This window comes from Zalophus californianus, chromosome 8 (genome assembly GCF_009762305.2).
Source record: "Zalophus californianus isolate mZalCal1 chromosome 8, mZalCal1.pri.v2, whole genome shotgun sequence".
NCBI lineage: Eukaryota > Metazoa > Chordata > Mammalia > Carnivora > Otariidae > Zalophus > Zalophus californianus.
This window is the reverse complement of record NC_045602.1, coordinates 76,273,362-76,292,475: the sequence shown is the minus strand read 5'-3', so window position 1 is coordinate 76,292,475 and position 19,114 is coordinate 76,273,362. Positions and strand designations below refer to the sequence as shown.

Here is a 19,114-nt window from a genome sequence, read left to right as displayed (position 1 = left end):
GAGAGGGAAGATTTTTAGTTACTAGCTGTGATACGGATCTGTACCAGAATGACTGCCTCTGCCTGGTAGGTACTGACCCCAAACAGAATAAATCATCTGTTCACATTTAACACTTTTTTATACTGTCTGGGTCACTGTCTCCCTGTGTGACTCTCATGTGTGGTGTCTTTGTTTTTAACTTCATGGGTCCTGACCAAGCCGTGGCTGATTACCCTCAATCTGCTTCAATGGTTCTCTTCCTTTCATTTGCCCTAAAATAAGTGATCTGCAGAGCTCTGCCCCAGGGTTTGTCTTTTTCCTTTGTACACACTTGTTCTTTCTCTGTGGTCTTACCAATGCCCATAAAACTCTTACCTCCACCAGTCTTGGCCTTGACCTGGCCCCATCTGTGAGCTGCTCCCCATAGCAGGCTGTGATAGTGGGGGCCAAGCTCACCTGCTGCAGTGAGGTGAGGTTGAAGAGGGTCCTACCTTCATTGCAGACCCAAAGGATTGAGCAGGCCATTACAAGTTGGGCACTGGGGACACACCAGCAGGTCAGCCATATCCCTGGGCCACCTTCACTAGGAGAGCCAGCTTCCTTGGTGCCCAGAGTTTGCTAGATTCCTGGGTTGCAGGTAAACATCTTGGGGTGTCCCAGCCTATACCCCAGACTTTATCCCAGTCAGCTGAGGAGAGCTTGTTCCTGCCAGCCTTATTTCTTTTTTCCAATCTTCTTCCCCTTGTCTCTGATATATTTCCCCAGGTGCTGGGAATTCTAGGGTCTGAATTGGGGTTTCCACTCTCTCTACCCCAGCCACATGCTCCTTCTAGGTGGGGGTCACTGTCTCCTCTTTCTATTGGATTATATGTGTGATCAGATTAAAGAGCCAGACCTGTCTTCCCAAGTATTTACCCAGCTCCCTCCAATCTCTCTGTCCTTGCTCCCTGTACACCAAGTGGCTGTGTGGTCAGCAATCATTCTGGAATTCACAAGAATCTCCCCTCTATGCAGATTACCTTGAAATGATACCCAAACCCAGACCTTTCTCCCCAACTCAGCCTGACTCATCTTCTGCTGGCACTTCTTGCAGGTTGTGCTTGACACATCTAAGCCAAATATCATTCTTCTTCCAGCTAACTAATTCCTCTTCTCCTTGCTTCTCTACTTTAGTTAATCATCTCCCAGTCACACAAAGCCTCCCAGTCCCTCATGTTCCCAACCTTCAAATCAGTTGTTCGAACTTGTAGATTCAATTTCTTGAAAGAAGTTGAGATGCAGTATAGAGTAGTGGTTACTGTGACAACAAAATTCCCAGTTCCACTACATAATATCTGGGTAACCTGAGGACAGTGATAGAACCTCTCTGTGCCTCAGTTGTCCCATCTGTCAGATGGGAAAAACAACTGTCCCTACATCACAAAATTGCCATGAGATCATATACGCTAAAGCACTTGGAAGAATGCCGGGCGCATTGTGTCACCCATCTACTATTTTTATCTATTCCCCCCCAGAACCTTCGATTCCACCATGACCTTCATTTCATTCTCGCCCTGAGCACCCTAGTTCATCTCTTCACAGAACTAGTCCCTTAGGTCCTAACTGTTCCTCCCTCTCCTAGCTGCTCTTGCTGCATGCTGGATAGAGCTTCCTAAAGCATGGCTTTGGTCACCCATTGCTTTTCTCCATCACCTCCGCTACCCAGCTGCCACCATCTCTCACCAGGATGATGGAAATAGTTCCCCAGCTGGTCTCATTGAATCTCCTTGTGTCTTTTCTAACCACCTCCATACTCTTGTCACATCTGATCCCGTCACGTCCCTGTTTAAAACACTTCAGTGGATTCCCAGCGCTCCTGGAATAATGGTAGCCACAGCCTTGCTACTCAAAGTGTGACCCTGAAGCTTGTTAGAAATGCAGAATCTTGGTTCCCATGCCAGACCTAGTGCATCTGAATTTGCATTTTAACAAGATCTCCTCCATTAAAGTTTGAGAAGCCCTGTTCTTTGAGGCCCCAGGTGGTCTGGTCTTCTTTCTTCAACAGCCTCCTCCTGCTATACTTCTCCCCTTGCTCACTGAGTCTCACTGTGTTCCTGTCTCTCTGGCCTCCAGTAGGTCCCTCCAATGTCTCAGGCTCCTCCTCACCATAGGGCCTGGTACCTATGCTTCCGGCAACCTGGGATGCTCTTCCCATTATCCTTTTGCTTTTGCCTGGCTAGTTCCTTCAGGCTTCAGCTCAACTGTTATTTTCTCAAAGAAGGCCTTCCTGACTCCTAAGACCAGGCCAGATCCCTTTATTATTCAGTTGCATAGCATCTTGTGCTTTTCTTTTAGAACACCCAAAGCAATTTGTAACTGTGTCTTTATTTGCATGGATATTTAATGAATGCGCATCTCTCTCCCTAGACCACAACTCTATGAAGATAGATACCCATGTTTGTTTTGCTCATCTTTGTATTCCTCAGAATCTAGTACAGTGCCTGGAATATTACAAGTACTTAATAAAATACATGTATTGCTGCCTTTGTTCATTCACATAACAGATATTTATTGTATACCTACTGTATGTCATCCTCTAGATGCTGGTTGTATATTAAAAAGGAAAACCACACAGTTTCTGCTCTCATTAAGGTCTAGTGGGGGGAAACAATCAAATAATCACAAATAAATATAACTTTACAACTGAGGTAAATACTATGAAGCAAAGGTACAGAATGCCATGAACGTTCAGGAAGGCTGGTCAGAGATATTTTACAACTGCTTCTATTCAATATAAAAAACATAAAATTCAACATGTATGTTCCTTTTTAGAATAGCTTTATTGAGGCTTAATTCACATAACATATGATTCATTCATTTAAACTATACCTGTCAATGGTGTCTAGCATATTCATAGAGTTGTACAATCATCACTACAAATTTTAGAATGTTTTCATTTCCCCTAAGAAACCCCTCTCCCCTTAGCCATCCCTCCCATCTTCCCCAGCCCCTCATCACTACTAATCTGTTTCCTAGCTCTATAAATTTGTCAATTCTGGACATTTCATGTAAATAAGATCATATAAAATATGATCTTTTGTGACTCGCTTCTTTCACTTAGCATAAAACTTTCAAAATTCATGCTGTAGCATTTATAAGTACCTCATTTCTTTTTATTGCTAAATAATATTCCCTTGTACCATGTATTTTTCTTAGCACAGCCAGAAACAGGATGTCATTCCACTGTATTTGCCATAGCCAAAGAAATTCAGTTTGTCATGTTTCTAGAAAAAGGTGACTGTAAGTAAATGTTGGCTGAGATTTACAAGGGTGGCAGCCGTGTTTAGAAAGCTTCTTTTCATGAGTGACTTTATTCACTCAAGTCTCTTAGTCTGTTTAGTATTCTGACTCACAAACGGAAGTGATTCTATTTTGGCATTCTTTCTCTCTTTCTCCTGCACTTAGTTCTTTGGTCTCTACTGACTTGCTGCGTTAAATTATGCAAGTTACTTAAACTCTGTTTATTTAACTCCTGCGTGCTCTGTAAAATAAGCCCAGTCCAGCCTGCTTGTTTGCCAAAGCTGTTTGGAGACAATTTTTCATATGATATGCATCATCAGCTCCCACAGAAGGCAAAAGGAATTTGATGTGTGGGGGTAGTCTGGGATCCAGTCCAAAATTAGTGCTCATCTGGAAGAAATATGGAAGCCTGATACTTGCTCACTGGCCTTTTAGTTGTACTCACTTACTGCCTTCCCTGTAAGGAACTTTGTAAATCTTTATCTCTTCTATGCATTTTCTATATAAGGTGAGATAAGCTTAAAAAAAAAGATGGTAATAGAAAAAGCCTTCTGACATCCTTTACTGGCCAACTGTGAACCAAAGAGAGTAATTTGTCTGACCTAGCTTTATGACCTACAGAAGGATTACCCATGATATTCAGAATTCTAATTTTTCCCCCTTGAGACTGTCCTTGCCAGACCCTGTCTTGGGATGTAAAATCCAATTAGATTAAAATGATCACTCATCTACTTATGCAGTGCTCTGTGCTGGGTGCTGAGGAGGCGGCAAAGAAAGAAAATGAATCCCTGGTTTCAAAGAGCTCACAATCTAATGGACAGATAAGAAGCAGTACATGAGGCAGAATGAACTAAGTGCCAAGAGGAGTAAAAACAAGAGGAGAGATTATTGCTAGGAGGGCTGACTGGAATGGTTACATGGAAAAGATTAATTGAGCTGTGTCTTAGAGGACAGTTAGACTTTTTAAAGGGGATGTAGAAAATAGCAGGTAAACGTGCCAAATGGACTTCCCGGGGGTGTGTGAAGGTCAGCTGTAAAAAAATACACCTGCAAAAGTAGGACGGAGGCCTCGAATACTAGCCTAGGGAGTCTATCCTTGATAATTTAAGCAAAAGAAAGCCAACGAAGTGTTTGGCAGGGCGTACATCAAAAGTGCATCTCAGGACAGTTAACCTGGCAAGAGGGTAAATGATGGATTGGCAAGAGGAGAGACTTCAGTCTGGGAGACCAAACAGGTGGGGGCTGAGCCGAGTTAGAGAGAATGGATAGGAGGTGACCGTTAAGATACCCTCTGAGCTGTAGGTATGGCGAAGGCTAGGGGCGGACAGTCCAGGACAGAACTCCCTCGAGGTAGGGCCTGGGAGGAGTCCAAGTCATAGCCACACCCTTAGGTGACGCCAGACGGTCGGCTGCGCTTCCGATTGGCTATTCCGACCGCCAGTCCTAGGAGAAGGCGGTGCCCTGCCCCCCGCCCGCTCCCGGCTCGGAGCTGGGCTGGCGCCGGCGGAGAATCCCGAGAACCCCGCGGCAAGCGCGGCCAGGACCTCGGGCGCTGCAGCCGGGGGCCCGCAGCAGAGGTAGGCAGATGGAGAGGGCCCGGAGCTGAGGGGCGATCCCAGCCGCTCAGATGCCGGGATCCCCGCCCCCTCGAGAGCGCGCCGTCCCGGGGGGCTCGCCGGGCGGAGGTTGGGGGCGGAGGGCAGAGCCGGCGGGCGGGGACCGGGACGGTGGAGCGCGTTGGCGCGGGATGGAGCGGGACTCGCCCCCGCGCCTCCGGCCGCAGCTCCGATACTCGGTGTCGCCCCACTCGCTGCCCCCAGGTCTGGGGTCTCGGCCGGAGGCGGTGGCCGGCGGCTTCTCGCCCCTTGCTCTCCGGTGACATTTTGTTTGAAAATGCTGGCCCCGGGTGTGTGGCGCGGCGCAGGCGGTCCTGGGGGGGAGCAGACGGCAGTCCCGCGTTCCCGCGCCCGGTGGCCAGCGCAGCTAGGGATGCTGTGGCTCGGCCTCGGCTTCCTGGGAGCCGCGCTGTGATCTCGGGGGTGAAACTTCTCAAAACTTGAAAGAACCATTTTCTGCCCCTCGAGTTGCCGGAATGTCAAAGTGCCCTTAGGTGACATACCGTGAGACTGCCCTGGCCCTGAGGTTATTAGACGACTTTTTAAAAAGACGGAACATTTGAGCCATCGATTTTGATGTGCGAAACTGTGGAAAGAGCAAGTCGAACGATTTACGCGTAAAAGCTTTGGTGCTGTGCTACCTGCAGGTCACTACTTTCTTTGTGAAAATGCCTGTCGCAAACCTCGACCGCACAGCGGTGTGTGTGTGTCCCCGAGGAGCTGTGGAGTGGGGAGCACGGCTGCTCGGGGCAGTGCCACCGAAGGGCGGGCTTAGTCCAAGTGGGGCTGGTTGGTGGTCAGGAGGCTTCTTAAACAAGGCATGCCTCAGTGTGGTCAAGAAAGAGATCCTTTCTGATTTAGGAAAGAAATACACACTTACCTGGCCAAGTTAACCCGTGCCGTAAGAGGAGAGAATTAAAGAATGTGAGTGGCTAACACTGAGCTTCATCAGGATAAGCCTAAATAGATGATTTTTTTTTCTTTTTCTTTCTCTTTTGGGATTTGGAAGAGAAACAGGAAGTCAGAGGTTCGGAGAAAGGAGCATTCACTCCATAATTGTAAACAGTTTATTTTGTGTCAGTAAATATTTCCCAAAGTCATTGGGGGGGGGGGTATTTGGTAAACCAAGACTTTTCCTCTCCACTGCAGTGAAGACACATTACTTTCAAATTCAAAATCTAGAAATGATATTTATTTAGCAAATGGTTATAACTCCCAAAGCCATACAGTTATGTTCTATAAAATCAGTGGTAATGGAAGATGATAGTGGATGTTGTTCAAAGTTAGAATCTTTACTCAAGATGGTGTATTAACACAACAGTTACTTTATACTAACCGAAATTACGGAATGAAATGAGGAAATCAGGTGTCTAGACCTCTGGGGGACCATGAGCCAACCAATCTGTAGTTTTGAATTTTTTAAGGTTATGACCCTATTAATAGGGAATGCAGACATTAGAGGCCAATTTAATAATATTCTTAAGGTTTTTCTACTTCATTGTAAAATAAATAATGAGCATAACTAAAGATATGAATAGGTATGTTTAACTTAGGGTTTATTTATTGTGTCGTTTTCATAGCAAAGTAGTCTTGGTAAGATATATGTATGAACTTGCCATATTTGAGGTTAAAACATTTCCCTCTAAATCATTTGAGTTAATGGTGGAATTCTTGGCAGGGATAACTACCAACAATGGATCATTAAATTTGTAAATATTGACCTACTATACATCCATGTAAACTGTTACTTTCTTTAAAAAAATTTTTTTTATTTTTTAATTTTGGAGTGGGGAAGATCTTTCTAAAGTATAAAACAAAGCCCAGAGTCCATGAAGAAAATGATTGTTACACTTTACCACATATTTAAATAAAATTTGTTCTTTGTATATATCACAAACAAGTTTTAAAAGACAACAGATATGTGGGGAACAATTGTGTAAATAAATGTGTGAGAAGAATATTTGTCTCTGCATTACTTTTTAAAAAAATTATTTATTTTTATTTGAGTATAGTTGACGCACAATGTTACATTAGTTTCAGGTGTACACCATAGTGGTTCTACAGTTCTATACAACTGTTACTTTTTCTTGACTCATTTGTAAATAAATGCTCTTTTTAAAATTGAGGTATAATTCACGAACCATAAAATTTACCCTTTAAAGTTTATAGATCAGTGGCTGTTAGTATATTCACGAGGTTGTGCAACCATCAGCACTATCTAATTCTGGAATAATTTTGATCATTCTAAAAAGAAACCCCAAACTCATTAGCTGTTGATCACCATTGCCCTCTCTTCACAGCCTTGGCAGCCACTAACTTACTTTGTCTCTTTGATTTACCTATTTCATGTAAATGGAATCATACTATATGTGGCCTTTTATGTCAGGCTTCTTTTATTTGGCATCTAGGATAATTGTCACGCATGTATTAGTACTTTATTCTTTTTTTGTGGTTGAATAATATTCCAACATACCGATATACCACATTTTATTTATCCATTCATCTGATGACGGACACTTGGATTGTTTCCACTTTTTGGCTATTTGAAAAATGTTTTTATGAACAATTTATGTACAAGTTTTGGTGTAGACTTACGTATTCCATTCTCTTGAGTATATAGTTAGCATTGGAGTTGCTGGGTCATATGGTAACTTTATGTTAAAACTTTTGAGGAACTGTTAATCTATTTTCCAAAGCAGCTATACCATTTTTACATTCCCAGTAGCAAATTATGAGGCTTCTAATTACTCCACATCCTCACCCACACTTGTTATTACATGTCTTTCTTATCATAATCATCCTATTTGGTGTGCAGTAATTGTCATGATTTTAATTTGCCTTTTCCCTTATAGCTAATGATGTTGAGCATCTTTTCACATGCTATTGGCCATTTGTATATCTTCCTTAGAGAAATGTCTATTTAGATCCTTTGCCTACTTTTTAATTATTTTGTTTTTTATTGTTGATTGTAAGAGTTCTTTATATATTCTGGTTAAAAGTTTCTTAGATATATGATTTGCAAATATTTTTCTCCCTTCAGTGTGTATCTTTCCATTTTCTTGATGGTGTCCTTTGAAACAAAAGTTCTTAATTTTGATTAAGTCCAATTTATCTATTTTCTTTTTGATTACTTATGCTTTGGATGTCAAATCCAAGAAACTGTTGTCTAATCTAAGGTCACAAAGATTTACCCCTGTCTTTTGTTCTAAGAGTTTTTGGAGCTTTGGTTCTTACATTTAGTTCTTTGATCCATTTTGAGTTAGTTTTTGTATCTGTTGTGATGGAGGGGGTCCAAATTCATTCTCTTGCATGTGGATATCCAGTTGTCTAGCACCAATGTTGAAAAGATTATCCTTTTCCCTTTGAACATTTTTGGCACCCTTGTCAAAAATCAATTGACTATAAATGTGAGGTCTTATTTTTGGACTCTTGCTTTTATTCTGTTGATCATATGTCTATCTTTATGGCAATACCATACAGTTTTAACTACTATAGCTTTGTAGTAATTTTTGAAATTGGGACATACGAGTCTCAATATTGTTTTGACTATTTTGGATTCCTTGAATTTCCATCAGAATTTCGGATCAACCTGCCAATTTTTACCAAAAAATGCCATTGGAATTCTGAGAGGGATTGAATTGAATGTATGTGTACATTTGCAAGTATTGGCATCTGCACAATATTAAGTATTCCAATCCATGAACGTGGATATCTTTCATTTACTTAGGTCTTCTTTAATTTCTTTCCATGATGTTTTGTAGTTTTCAGAGTACAAGTCTTAACACTTCTTTTGTTAAATTTATTCCTATTTAGTTATTTTTGATGCTGTTGTATGTGGAATATATTCTTGATTTCATTTTTGAATTTTTTTCTTGGTAATGCATAGAAAAACAATTGATATAATTGATTGTATTTTGATCCGGCTTCCTGAAACCTTGCTGAACTCAAGTAGTTCTAATAGCTTTTTTGTGAATTCCTTAGAATGTTCTATGTACAAGATCATGACATCTGAAAGAAATAATTTAGTTTTCTTTTTCTTTCTTTTTCTTTTTTTTAATTGACTATCTAGTATATGCCAGGCCCAGAGATAGATTTAGTTTTCCAACTGGATTCTTTTTATTTTATTTTCTGGCCCTGGCTAGAACCTCTAGTATGATGTTGGCTAGAAATGTCAAAAGCAGACATCCTTGTCTTATTCCTGGTCTTTGGCAGATCAGTCATTTATCATTAAGTTTGACGTTAGCTGTGGGCTTTTTGTAGGTGCTTTTTGTCAGGCTGAAGAAGTTCCCTTCTATTACTAGCTTATGGACTGTTTTATCCTGAAAGGGTGTTGTTGAATTTTGTCAAATGTTTTTCTCTGCATTGAATGAAATGATTATGTAGTTTTTGTCTACTATTATATTAATATGGTTCACTGTATTGATTGATTTTCATTTGTTGAAAAATATCTGCCTTTATGTTATTTTTTTAAACTGTAGAGATTTTACAGTAGAATGGAGAGCAAAAATTCACCAACATGAATTAAACTCTTGTTTAACAGTATCAGTACATTTCTGTGCAAAGATACAAATGATTCAAGACTTTTTTTAAAGATTTTATTTATTTATTTGACACAGAGAGAGAGCACACAAGCAGGCAGAGCATCAGGCAGAGGGAGAGGGAGAAGCAGACTCCCCACTGAGCAGGGAGCCCAATGTGGGACTTGATCCCAGAACCCTGGGATCATGATCTGAGCTGAAGACAGACACTTAACTGACTGAGCCACCCAGGCGCCCCTCAAACAATTCAAGACTTAATGACATCTCTTTCAGGACCGATTTTTATTTTATAATATTTCATTCATATTTTCTTTCTGTGTCCACTCGAAAGCTAAGGAGGAAAGAAATGAAGTCACGGAATTGAGAAAAAGTTTGTGACTGACAGTTTGTGCATTATCTATTCCTAAATGTGAGGAATGATAAAAGTCATTAAGCCTGCTAAGGCTGATATCCTTAGAAGAGACTCAGAATACAATGGTGTGAACCTTCTATAAATCCAAAAAAATGAAAAGAGAATGATTTTCAGTTTTACCCTTATAAGTTTCCCTGAAATTATGGCTAGAATTTAGGAGCATCTGGAGGCTTTGAGATGGTTGGTGGTCTTAATAAAGTTGTAGCCTTTGTAGAACAACTCTACTTTTATTTATTTCTAAATTTTTGAATGATAATGTCAGTATTAATGTGAAAATTGGTTTAAGCACAAAACAATATTTATACTAGGAAAATAATCTTTCGTGGGTTTTTAGCAACACCAAGTTTTTAAAAAACTTGTATAGGTTTAGGAAGGGCTATATTACACTAAATACTGAGAAAATCAACTTGGTTAATATGTGAGGGACACATATTTTTGGAAAACAAAAGAATGATACACTTCAGCTGCAGATCTATCCTGGGGTTCTCAGAGTTTTGCTGTCACATATATGCCGAGACCAGGGCTTAGCTCCTTATGGAAATCCATTCGTAATGCAAATTTTATCTGTTCAAAGCTAGGGCAATTCGGATATATATCATCAAGTCATTTATTCAAATGGCACAATGAAACATTAACATTTAAAACAACGTTTATGAATCCCAGAACCAGAAACAATGAAGTTATAGTTTTTTGCACTTCAGAATTTCAAAACCAGTTCCCCTGCCTCCTGGCTTCCCTCTTAACAGGGCTTTTCCCTGAGATTTATCTCCTCCAAAAGGAAACATTAATGTCATGGGAAACACCGATTTACTTAATGTAGGTGATTCCAAATTTTATATTTATATCTTTTCTTGCAACAGAAAATAAATTATACAAATATGTCCAATGTCATAATACTTTGCCCAGTTAAATATGCCGAAGGATTTTTAGCTTGAAAGAGAGCTTGGACCAAAACAAATTTAGGGTGATGGTAAGTAATAATTATAACGTAAATCTAACTTAAAATTGTAGGTCTAGTAATGAAGTTTCTTAGGTTATTCTATCATGCTACCAACTGAATCAAATTTAGATAGTCTTGTAAATTTAGGAGTGTAGTAAAATTATGAACTGAAAGTTTAAAAAAATGTTTTATCTGTTGGGCAGAGCTAAAATAATACCAGTAGTCTCTGTTTGGGTGGTGCTATTATTCTGTCCAAAGTGCTGTTAAAAATAGCAGTATTTAATTTGTTCCTCACAATATACTCAGGAGGAATGATGGTTTGTTATAATCAGTGTCCTGCTTTTTCAAGATTGGGTAAACTGAGACATGGAAAGGATACGTTGTACAGAAAGGATGAATAATAAACACATTGGGCCTCCAACCCTGGCCTCCTGTCTCCCACTAAGTTTTTTCCATGAGCTATTCAGCCAGTTCTGAAATTTATCTGAGAATTTATAAAATTTGTATGTGGATAGCATTAGATGGTAACTAGAATGTGTACATGGGATGATGTAATGAATTATCTTGAATGCTGATGGGTATTATGTTGTTTGAATGCTTTCTTTTCTAGAATAAATATGGCAGAGCTTTCTGAGACAGAAGGACCAGTAGATTGGAAAGAACGATGTGTAGCTCTGGAGTCCCAGCTCATGAAATTTAGAGTTCAAGCAAGCAAGATAAGAGAGCTCTTAGCAGAGAAGGTAAGCTTTTCTTTCCAACCTTTGTTATCAAACATCAGCTGTTTGGGGCATATTTCACTTACATTAAGTAATCTCAGTACTTTTGGGGGTAAACATTTTTAAAATCAAGAACATAATGTAACTTTTTGTCAGGTCTTTGAAGCTATTTTTGGCATACTCTTTTGCCAATTTTAGAGTGAATAGCATTTCTTTGCCAATGCTAGTGGAATATGTAAGAATTGTGTGTATTTGATAAATGTAGAGTTCATTCATTCCAGAGAGGAAAGCTATGGTTTATTTGATTTTACTAGAGGTGTGTGACAGCATATTAATTTACTAAATGTTTGGGAAAATCATGTTTAAAGTGATTATAGAAGAATATTCCCTATTGATAGTAAAACATGTTTATACGTTTTTGAAAGTATGCATCTATTTAGGAATTTGTATTGACTAACTGTATATCACTAAACTATAGTCTGGGCTAGAGTTGAGTTTAATATAATTATATGCTTCTCTTAATAGTTCTAGTCATATAATTAAAATTTCATCTATGTCATAGGAATTTTTTTCATATATGTATGTAAAACCCATGGATTAATTCATTCATTTGTTCATTCATTCAACAAATATTCCCTGAGGGCTTACTTTGTGCCACTCTTCTTAATGCTACAGTTATATCTGTGAACAAGAAAACCCATACTCCTGTTAGCAGGGAACCTGGATTCTAGACCTGTACTGTCCAATATAGCAAACACTAGCCACAAGCGACTATTGAGCATTTGAAATGAGACTAGTACAAATTGAGATATGTTGCAAATGTAAAATACACCTCAATTTCAAAGATTTAGTATGAAAAAAAGAATGTAAAATATCTTAGCAATAATTTTCATGTTGATCACATGCTGAAATAACATTTTGGATATTAGATTAAATAGAAAATACTGGGGTGCCTGGGTGGCTTAGTCGGTTAAGCTGCTGCCTTCAGCCTAGGTCATGATCCCAGGGTTCTGGGATCAAGCCCCACATCCTCCTTCTCCCTCTCCTCCCCACTTGTGCTCTCTCTTGCTATCTCTCTCTTTCAAGTAAATATAAAATCTTAAAAAAAAAATACTAAGATTAATTACATCTATTTCTTTTTACTTTTTAAATATGGTTACTAGAAAATTTTAAATTACATATGTAACTCACACTGTATTTCTTTTTTAAAAGAATTATTTATTTATTTAATTTTTGAAAAATTATTTAAAAATTTTAATTTCAGGGTAGTTAACATACAGTGCTATATTAGTTTCAGGTGTACAATATAGTGATCCAACAGTTCCACATGTTAGTGCTCATCAAAGAAAAGTGCACTCCTGGGGCGCCTGGGTGGCTCAGTCGGTTAAGCAGCTGCCTTAGGCTCAGGTCATGATCCCAGGGTCCTGGGATCAAGCCCCACATCGGGCGCCCTGCTCAGCGGGGAGCCTGCTTCTCCCTCTCCCACTCCACCTGCTTGTGTTCCTTCTCTCGCTGTCTCTCTCTCTCTGTCAAATAAATAAATAAAATATTAAAAAAAAAAAGAAAAGTGCACTCCTAATCCCCTTGACCTATTTCACCATCCCCCAAACAAACATCTGTTTGTTCTCTATGGTTAAGAGTTGGTTTTTTGTTTGTCTCTTTTTTTTCTTTGTTCATTTGTCTTGTTTCTTAAATTCCACATATGAGTGAGATCATATGGTATTTGTTTTTCTCTGGCTTATTTCACTTAGCATTATTCTCTCTAGATCCATCCAGGTTGTTGCAAATGGCAAGATTTCATTCTTTTTATGGTTGAATAATATTCCATTATATATGGAATGTATATATATAAATCACATCTTCTTTATCCATACTTCAGCTGCTTCCATAGTTTGGCTATAATGCTGCAGCAAACATAGGGATTCATATATCCCTTCGAATTAGTGTTTTCATATTCTTTGGGTAAATACCCAGTAGTGCAGTTACAGGATCAGAGGCTCATTCTATTTTTAATTCTTTGAGGAACCTCCATTCTGTTTTCCACAGTGGTCATACCAGTTGCATTTCCATCAACAGTGCATGAGGATTCCTTTTTCTCCCCATCCTTGCCAACACTTGTTTCTTATGATTTTGGTTTTAGCCATACTGACAGGATGACTCGCATTATATTTCTATTGGACAGTGCTGTCTAGATGGATAGATAAATGGTATTGTCATTCATAACTGATCAGAAGAAGTTACAGGTGGTTTCTCAAGCACTTGTCTGCATAATCCTTTGGGATGGAGACTGGTACACACATCACATCTTCAAAAAAGATTTTTAATCTTCCATTGATAAGTGAGACTCTCTCTCTTTTTTAAAGATTTTATTTTTAAGTAATCTCTATACCCAATATGGTGCTCAAACTGACAACCCCAAGATCAAGAGTCCCATGTTCCATGGACTGAGCCAGCCAGGTGTCCTGCTAGCTGAGAATCTCTTAGTACAGAAGTATTCTAATAAAATCCAGGAAAACATCATTCAGTTTATTTTTTAAAATTAAAAATTTTTTTTAAGGAGGTTCCAATGCAGGGCTTGAACTCATGACCCTGAGATCAAGATCTGAATGGAGATCAAGAGTCAGACGCTTAACCAACTGAGCCACCCAGGGGCCCTAAACATCATTCAGTTTAAACTTTCATATATATCATCTTAAATTTTTGTGCTATAACATCTTTTAGGTGGAAAGATTAAAATTATTCTATTCACTTTGGGTCAAAGGATGACCTAGTAATAAGCTTTGTGGAATAAATCCCCAATATCAATTGGCTTTTGTTTATCACCATTAGAATAAAAGTTACGATTTGAAAAAAAAAATCCCAGTTTGAATATCTCCTAAATTGAGGAAGCTTATTCTAACTCAAAGTTAGTGACTCATGCTTAGTCTTTTGCTCCTCTCTCTATAAAAATCATTTCCCAGACTGTGCTGATTTATCTAGTATTTTCCACAATCGCAGCCAGTCCATACAATGATTTTATTAAGATCATCAATTATATGCTCGCTGCTGTACCTCATGGACACTTACCAGGTGTTGCCTTAGCCTTTTAGCAGTTAGTACACTGTTGGCCACAGCCTCCTTAAGATTTTCTTGGTTCCTTGACTTCTGTACTCTCTGGGTTTCTTTGTGGACTAAATAGGAGTTATGCTTATTTGGGTTTCAGTGAATTGACCTTTAAGTTCTAAATTTTCTGGCAACATTTGTTCTTTAGAAGGCATGTTTCAACAAATTTCTTTATGAGTGCCCATTTTTCAGAATTTAAAAGTGATATTTTCTCTATAAGTATATTTATAAATAAGCTTTTTGATTGTTAGTTTATGTTATTAGTTTTTTTTCTTTGCTGGGGAATGAATATCGAGAGGAATATTATTTCAAAATTGCTATTGTAGGGGCGCCTGGGTGGCTCAGTCGATTAGGCATCTGCCTTCAGCTCAGGTCATGATCCCAGGGTCCTGGGATCATCCCAGCCTGCTTCTCCTTCTTCCTCTGCCTGCCGCTCCCCCTGTTTGTGTACGCGCACTCTCTCTCTCTCTGCCAAATAAATAAATAAAATCTTTTTAAAAAATTGCTATTGTAGTTGTGGTTTCTTTCTTCCCTTCTTTGTCTTCTTCATCTTCTGTATTTTTTTATCTGTGACTTAGATCCTGTGACAGATCTAAGAGATGGAATTATTCCAATGTGTTTTATAAAGTGGGAAGTGGACAAGTATGCCAAGTTACTCATGGTTTCCTAGTAAATATATTCAACACTAAAATGAGAATGTTTTTCATGATATTTTCTGTTATATTCCATTACGAAATATTTTTCCCTGGATTAAAACTATTTTTGGTACCCACCCATGTTCTAATAAAAATACCAAATATGAGTTGATTTATTATGTGCTAAGCATTTTATAGACATAATTTATTTAATTCTTATAACAAGCTGTAAAGTAAGACATTTTATTGTTCCCATTTTACAGATTGGGACACTGATGCTTACTATGTGCCAGGCAATCTTCTTTATATATACATTGTTAGCGCTTTATATACATAAAAAAAGTTTATATATACACATACTAATACACACACACAAAATCTATTTATATGTTATATGTATAGAAATAGATATTTATGTAATATATAAAGTGCTTTATATATATCAACTTTTTAATTCTTATAACAACCCTATGAGGGTAGGTACTAATATTACTCTTTTTTATCCAGGAAGAAACTTAGGTACATAAAAGTTCCTTAACTTGCCTGAGTTTATGCTAAAGAGTGAGTGATAGAGACAAGAATTGAAACTGAGCATTCTGCTTTTAGAGCCTGAATGCTTAGCTATCACCCTCTATGGCTTCTCTAATATAGTTTTATCACCATATTCCTTGCTTTCTCTGATATAGTTAGCCACTCATCTATTCTGTCTTCTCCTCAGCCATGCAACATTTAAATCCATCTCTGCTTGAGAGCAGGTATCTGTGTGTGTTATGTATGTAGTAATAACAATTTACCTAGCACTACATATTTTTAAAGAAAACCCTATTGCATTGCTTCTGCATGCCAACTTGAGTCAAATGTTGCATTCCAGAGGCCAGTCTGGTCCGATCCATAACCTTTGGTTTGTGTTAGGACCAGTCTGCCCCAAGGCTTCTCCCGAATAGTTCTCCAGACCTTCCCCCCAAATGGATGCAGGCCCAAGGCTGAAGATTCTTGAGAGAATACTAATTTGATTCTTCAGCTCTTTGCCAGGAATTCTGGCCAACTTTTCTTTCCTGCAACAGGTTTGGTTCTTAGTTCTGTTTTATTGGCACTGGCTATAGGCAGCTAACGCTAGGTGCCAACTATGGATCCTAAGACTTTGCTACAACAACCATTAGCTGCTTTAAACCCTACAGTAACCCTATGAGGGGACTATTATTATACCAAATGTCAAGATGTTGACATTAAGATTGAGAGTATTTGAGTAGTATGCCCAATATCATACAGCTAATGAGTAACAGAATGGGCATTAAACCTTAGATCTTTTATACTTTTTGTGATGCAGCTAATAGAGTGCCTGGCACATAGAAGTAACTCATTATTTTCCTGTATCTTTTTGAAGGGTCACACTGGTTAAATGTACAAGGAGATGACTTAACAAATGTAATTACCAATTAATAGGAGACACCCTTTCTCAATTTTTTTTTTAAGGAAAAATGTATGAGATGATCTCAGAGTGTTTTGATAATTAAAGATGGATTTCAGTTATATATACTTTATGTTTTTTGGAGATGGAATTGGAGAATAAATAAGATTTTTTTAAAAGAACTATTTTTGCTCCATTTTTTTTCCATCACAATTTCCAAGTAACTTTGAATATTGACGCTTGTGAAGAAAAAGGCCTTATTGAAGTCTTGGGCAAATACTGCTATAAGTGGGAGAGGTCTTTAGAGGAATTTAAGGAATGGTGTTGGAAATATCTCTAGTATGCCAAATATAAACTCTTCAGTGAAGCTGAGATTTAAGTAGTTTTCCTACTTTACAGTATTACTAGTTAGTGTTCTGAGTCACAGAGGGAAAGGGGAAGGTTTCTTTTTAAGTTGAAATGAATGCTGTTTCCTATGGGTTAGGTTTTCAGTTAAAAAAAAAAGAGGATGAAAATATGAAGAATTTCCCTTTGGGCATCAGCATGGCCCATGTGAAGTAATGCTGCCGTTATCTGATACAATATCACTGTCTGGGATTTCCTGCCACTTGACCTTCCTTAGTGAATATGATTCCCCTCAGGTGGTCTAGGATTCTCTCATCGGAATGAGGAGTCCCTGGACAGCATAGTATTTGCCTTCATATAATGGTCCAGTACAACATCATGACCACCCTATTTAAATTACACATCCCCTCAGTCACTTTGTTGCCTCACTTAATATTTCTCAGTATCTGATGGGAATTATACATATACTCACAATGAGACTTTGCAGGCTAATTTAAATGTTTGTTTTTGGGCAACTGACTGAAGATATTATTTATTATAACAAAATAAGTAAAAATGGTGTTAGTCTTTCATGGGTTCTGTTGGGGAAAATCAGGAAGAGATAACTTGGTGGGGAATTGCTGGCCACATCAGTGAGTGTGAAGATCTTAAAGTAACAAATCTTTAAACAATTGTGAAGGTCTTAAAGCAACCAATCTGTGTACACACACACACACACACACACACACACACACACACACACACACACACAGAGGAATATTATTCAGTCATCAAAAAGAATGAAATCTTGCCATTTGCAATGATGTGAATGTACCTAGAGGGTATAATGGTAAATGAAATCAATTAGAGAAAGACAAATACCATATGATTTCACTCATATGTGGAATTTAAGAAACAAAACAGATGAACATGGGGAAAGGGAAAAAAAAGAGAGAGAGGGAAGCAAACCATAAGAGACTCTTAACCATAGAGAACAAACTGAGGGTTGTGGGAGGGCAGATGGGTGGGGGATGGACCAAATGGGTGGTGGGTATTAAGGAGGGTACTTGTGATGAGCACTGGGTGTTGTACGTAAGTGATGAATCACTAAATTCTGTATCTGAAACCAGTATTACACTCTGTGTTAACTAAATGGAATTTGAATAAAAACTTGAAATAAAAAAAGAAAGAAATATATACTACAGTGCAAAAAAACCCACCAAGTTTATTTGCATACGGTGCTTAGAACACCGAGTATTAAATGTGGTGGTGTTAGGATCCAAGGTCAGTGGCATATTGCCTTCTGTCACTTACTGCTATGTTCACTGTGGCTACAGAGGGCACTTTTATGGTAGTAAATCAAAGCACTAGGTTTAGAATTTGCTACTTCATTTTGTTATTGTGTAAGTAGCTTGTTTGTAAAAATACCTATTTTTGTCCAAAGCCTGACATAGGGTAGCAGATTATTTCAACTTTCTTTTAGTGACTTGGTATGGACTGGTTGTGAACTTGATCCAAGATTTACATTATATATACATTGTGAAAGTAAAAACTTATTTGAATATATCCTACATTGCTTTTTTTTTTTTTTTTTTGTATTTTGCAAAGTTATTTTCCAGCTTGAATGAGTATAAAAACCATCATTCAAAACCAAAGTATTGCTGGGGTGCCTGGGTGGCTCAGTCGTTAAGTGTCTGCCTTTGGCTCAGGTCATGATCACAGGGTCCTGGGATCGAGCCCCGCATCGGGCTCCCTGCTCGGCGGGAAGCCTGCTTCTCCCTCTCCCATTCCCCCCTGCTTGTGTTCCCTCTCTTGTGCTGTCTCTCTCTGTCAGATAAATAAATAAAGTCTTAAAAAAAATCAAAGTATTGTCTATCCTACTACCCTTATGTTTAAACTCATATTAAAGTGTTCTAAACTTGGTTGGATGTACTTAATGTATATTTACTTTATGCAATGTGAAGTGCTTAGTATTCATGGTCTGTAATACAGATTGTGCAAATGTAGTGATTTTCTTTTGTCAAAGTTTATACTTGCTTTTAAATAATTTTTTTGGAAAGAGTTGAAACTTTCATCCATTCATTCATTTGTTCAACATACATTTATTGAATTTCTGTTACGTGGTATTCATTACCCTGCGTCAACCATTGTTATGTAAGTAAAGA

The 19,114-nt window shown here is 38.4% G+C and overlaps 1 protein-coding gene across 6 annotated transcripts in view; it reads left to right on the top strand.

Annotated features, from left to right (window-relative positions):
- Positions 1-4,713: 4,713 nt before the first annotated feature.
- Positions 4,714-19,114, top strand: part of PLEKHH2 (pleckstrin homology, MyTH4 and FERM domain containing H2) — a 104,479-nt gene continuing 90,078 nt past the window's right edge. For all 6 annotated transcript variants that reach the window (XR_003524735.2, XR_003524734.2, XR_003524736.2 and 3 more), the window contains exons 1-2: positions 4,714-4,835; positions 11,375-11,504. Coding sequence is in view for 3 of the 6 variants with exons in the window: in XM_027622708.2 (XP_027478509.2) it covers positions 11,382-11,504 (123 nt within the window). In the remaining 3 variants the exon portion in view is untranslated. The remainder of the gene's footprint in view (positions 4,836-11,374; positions 11,505-19,114) is intronic.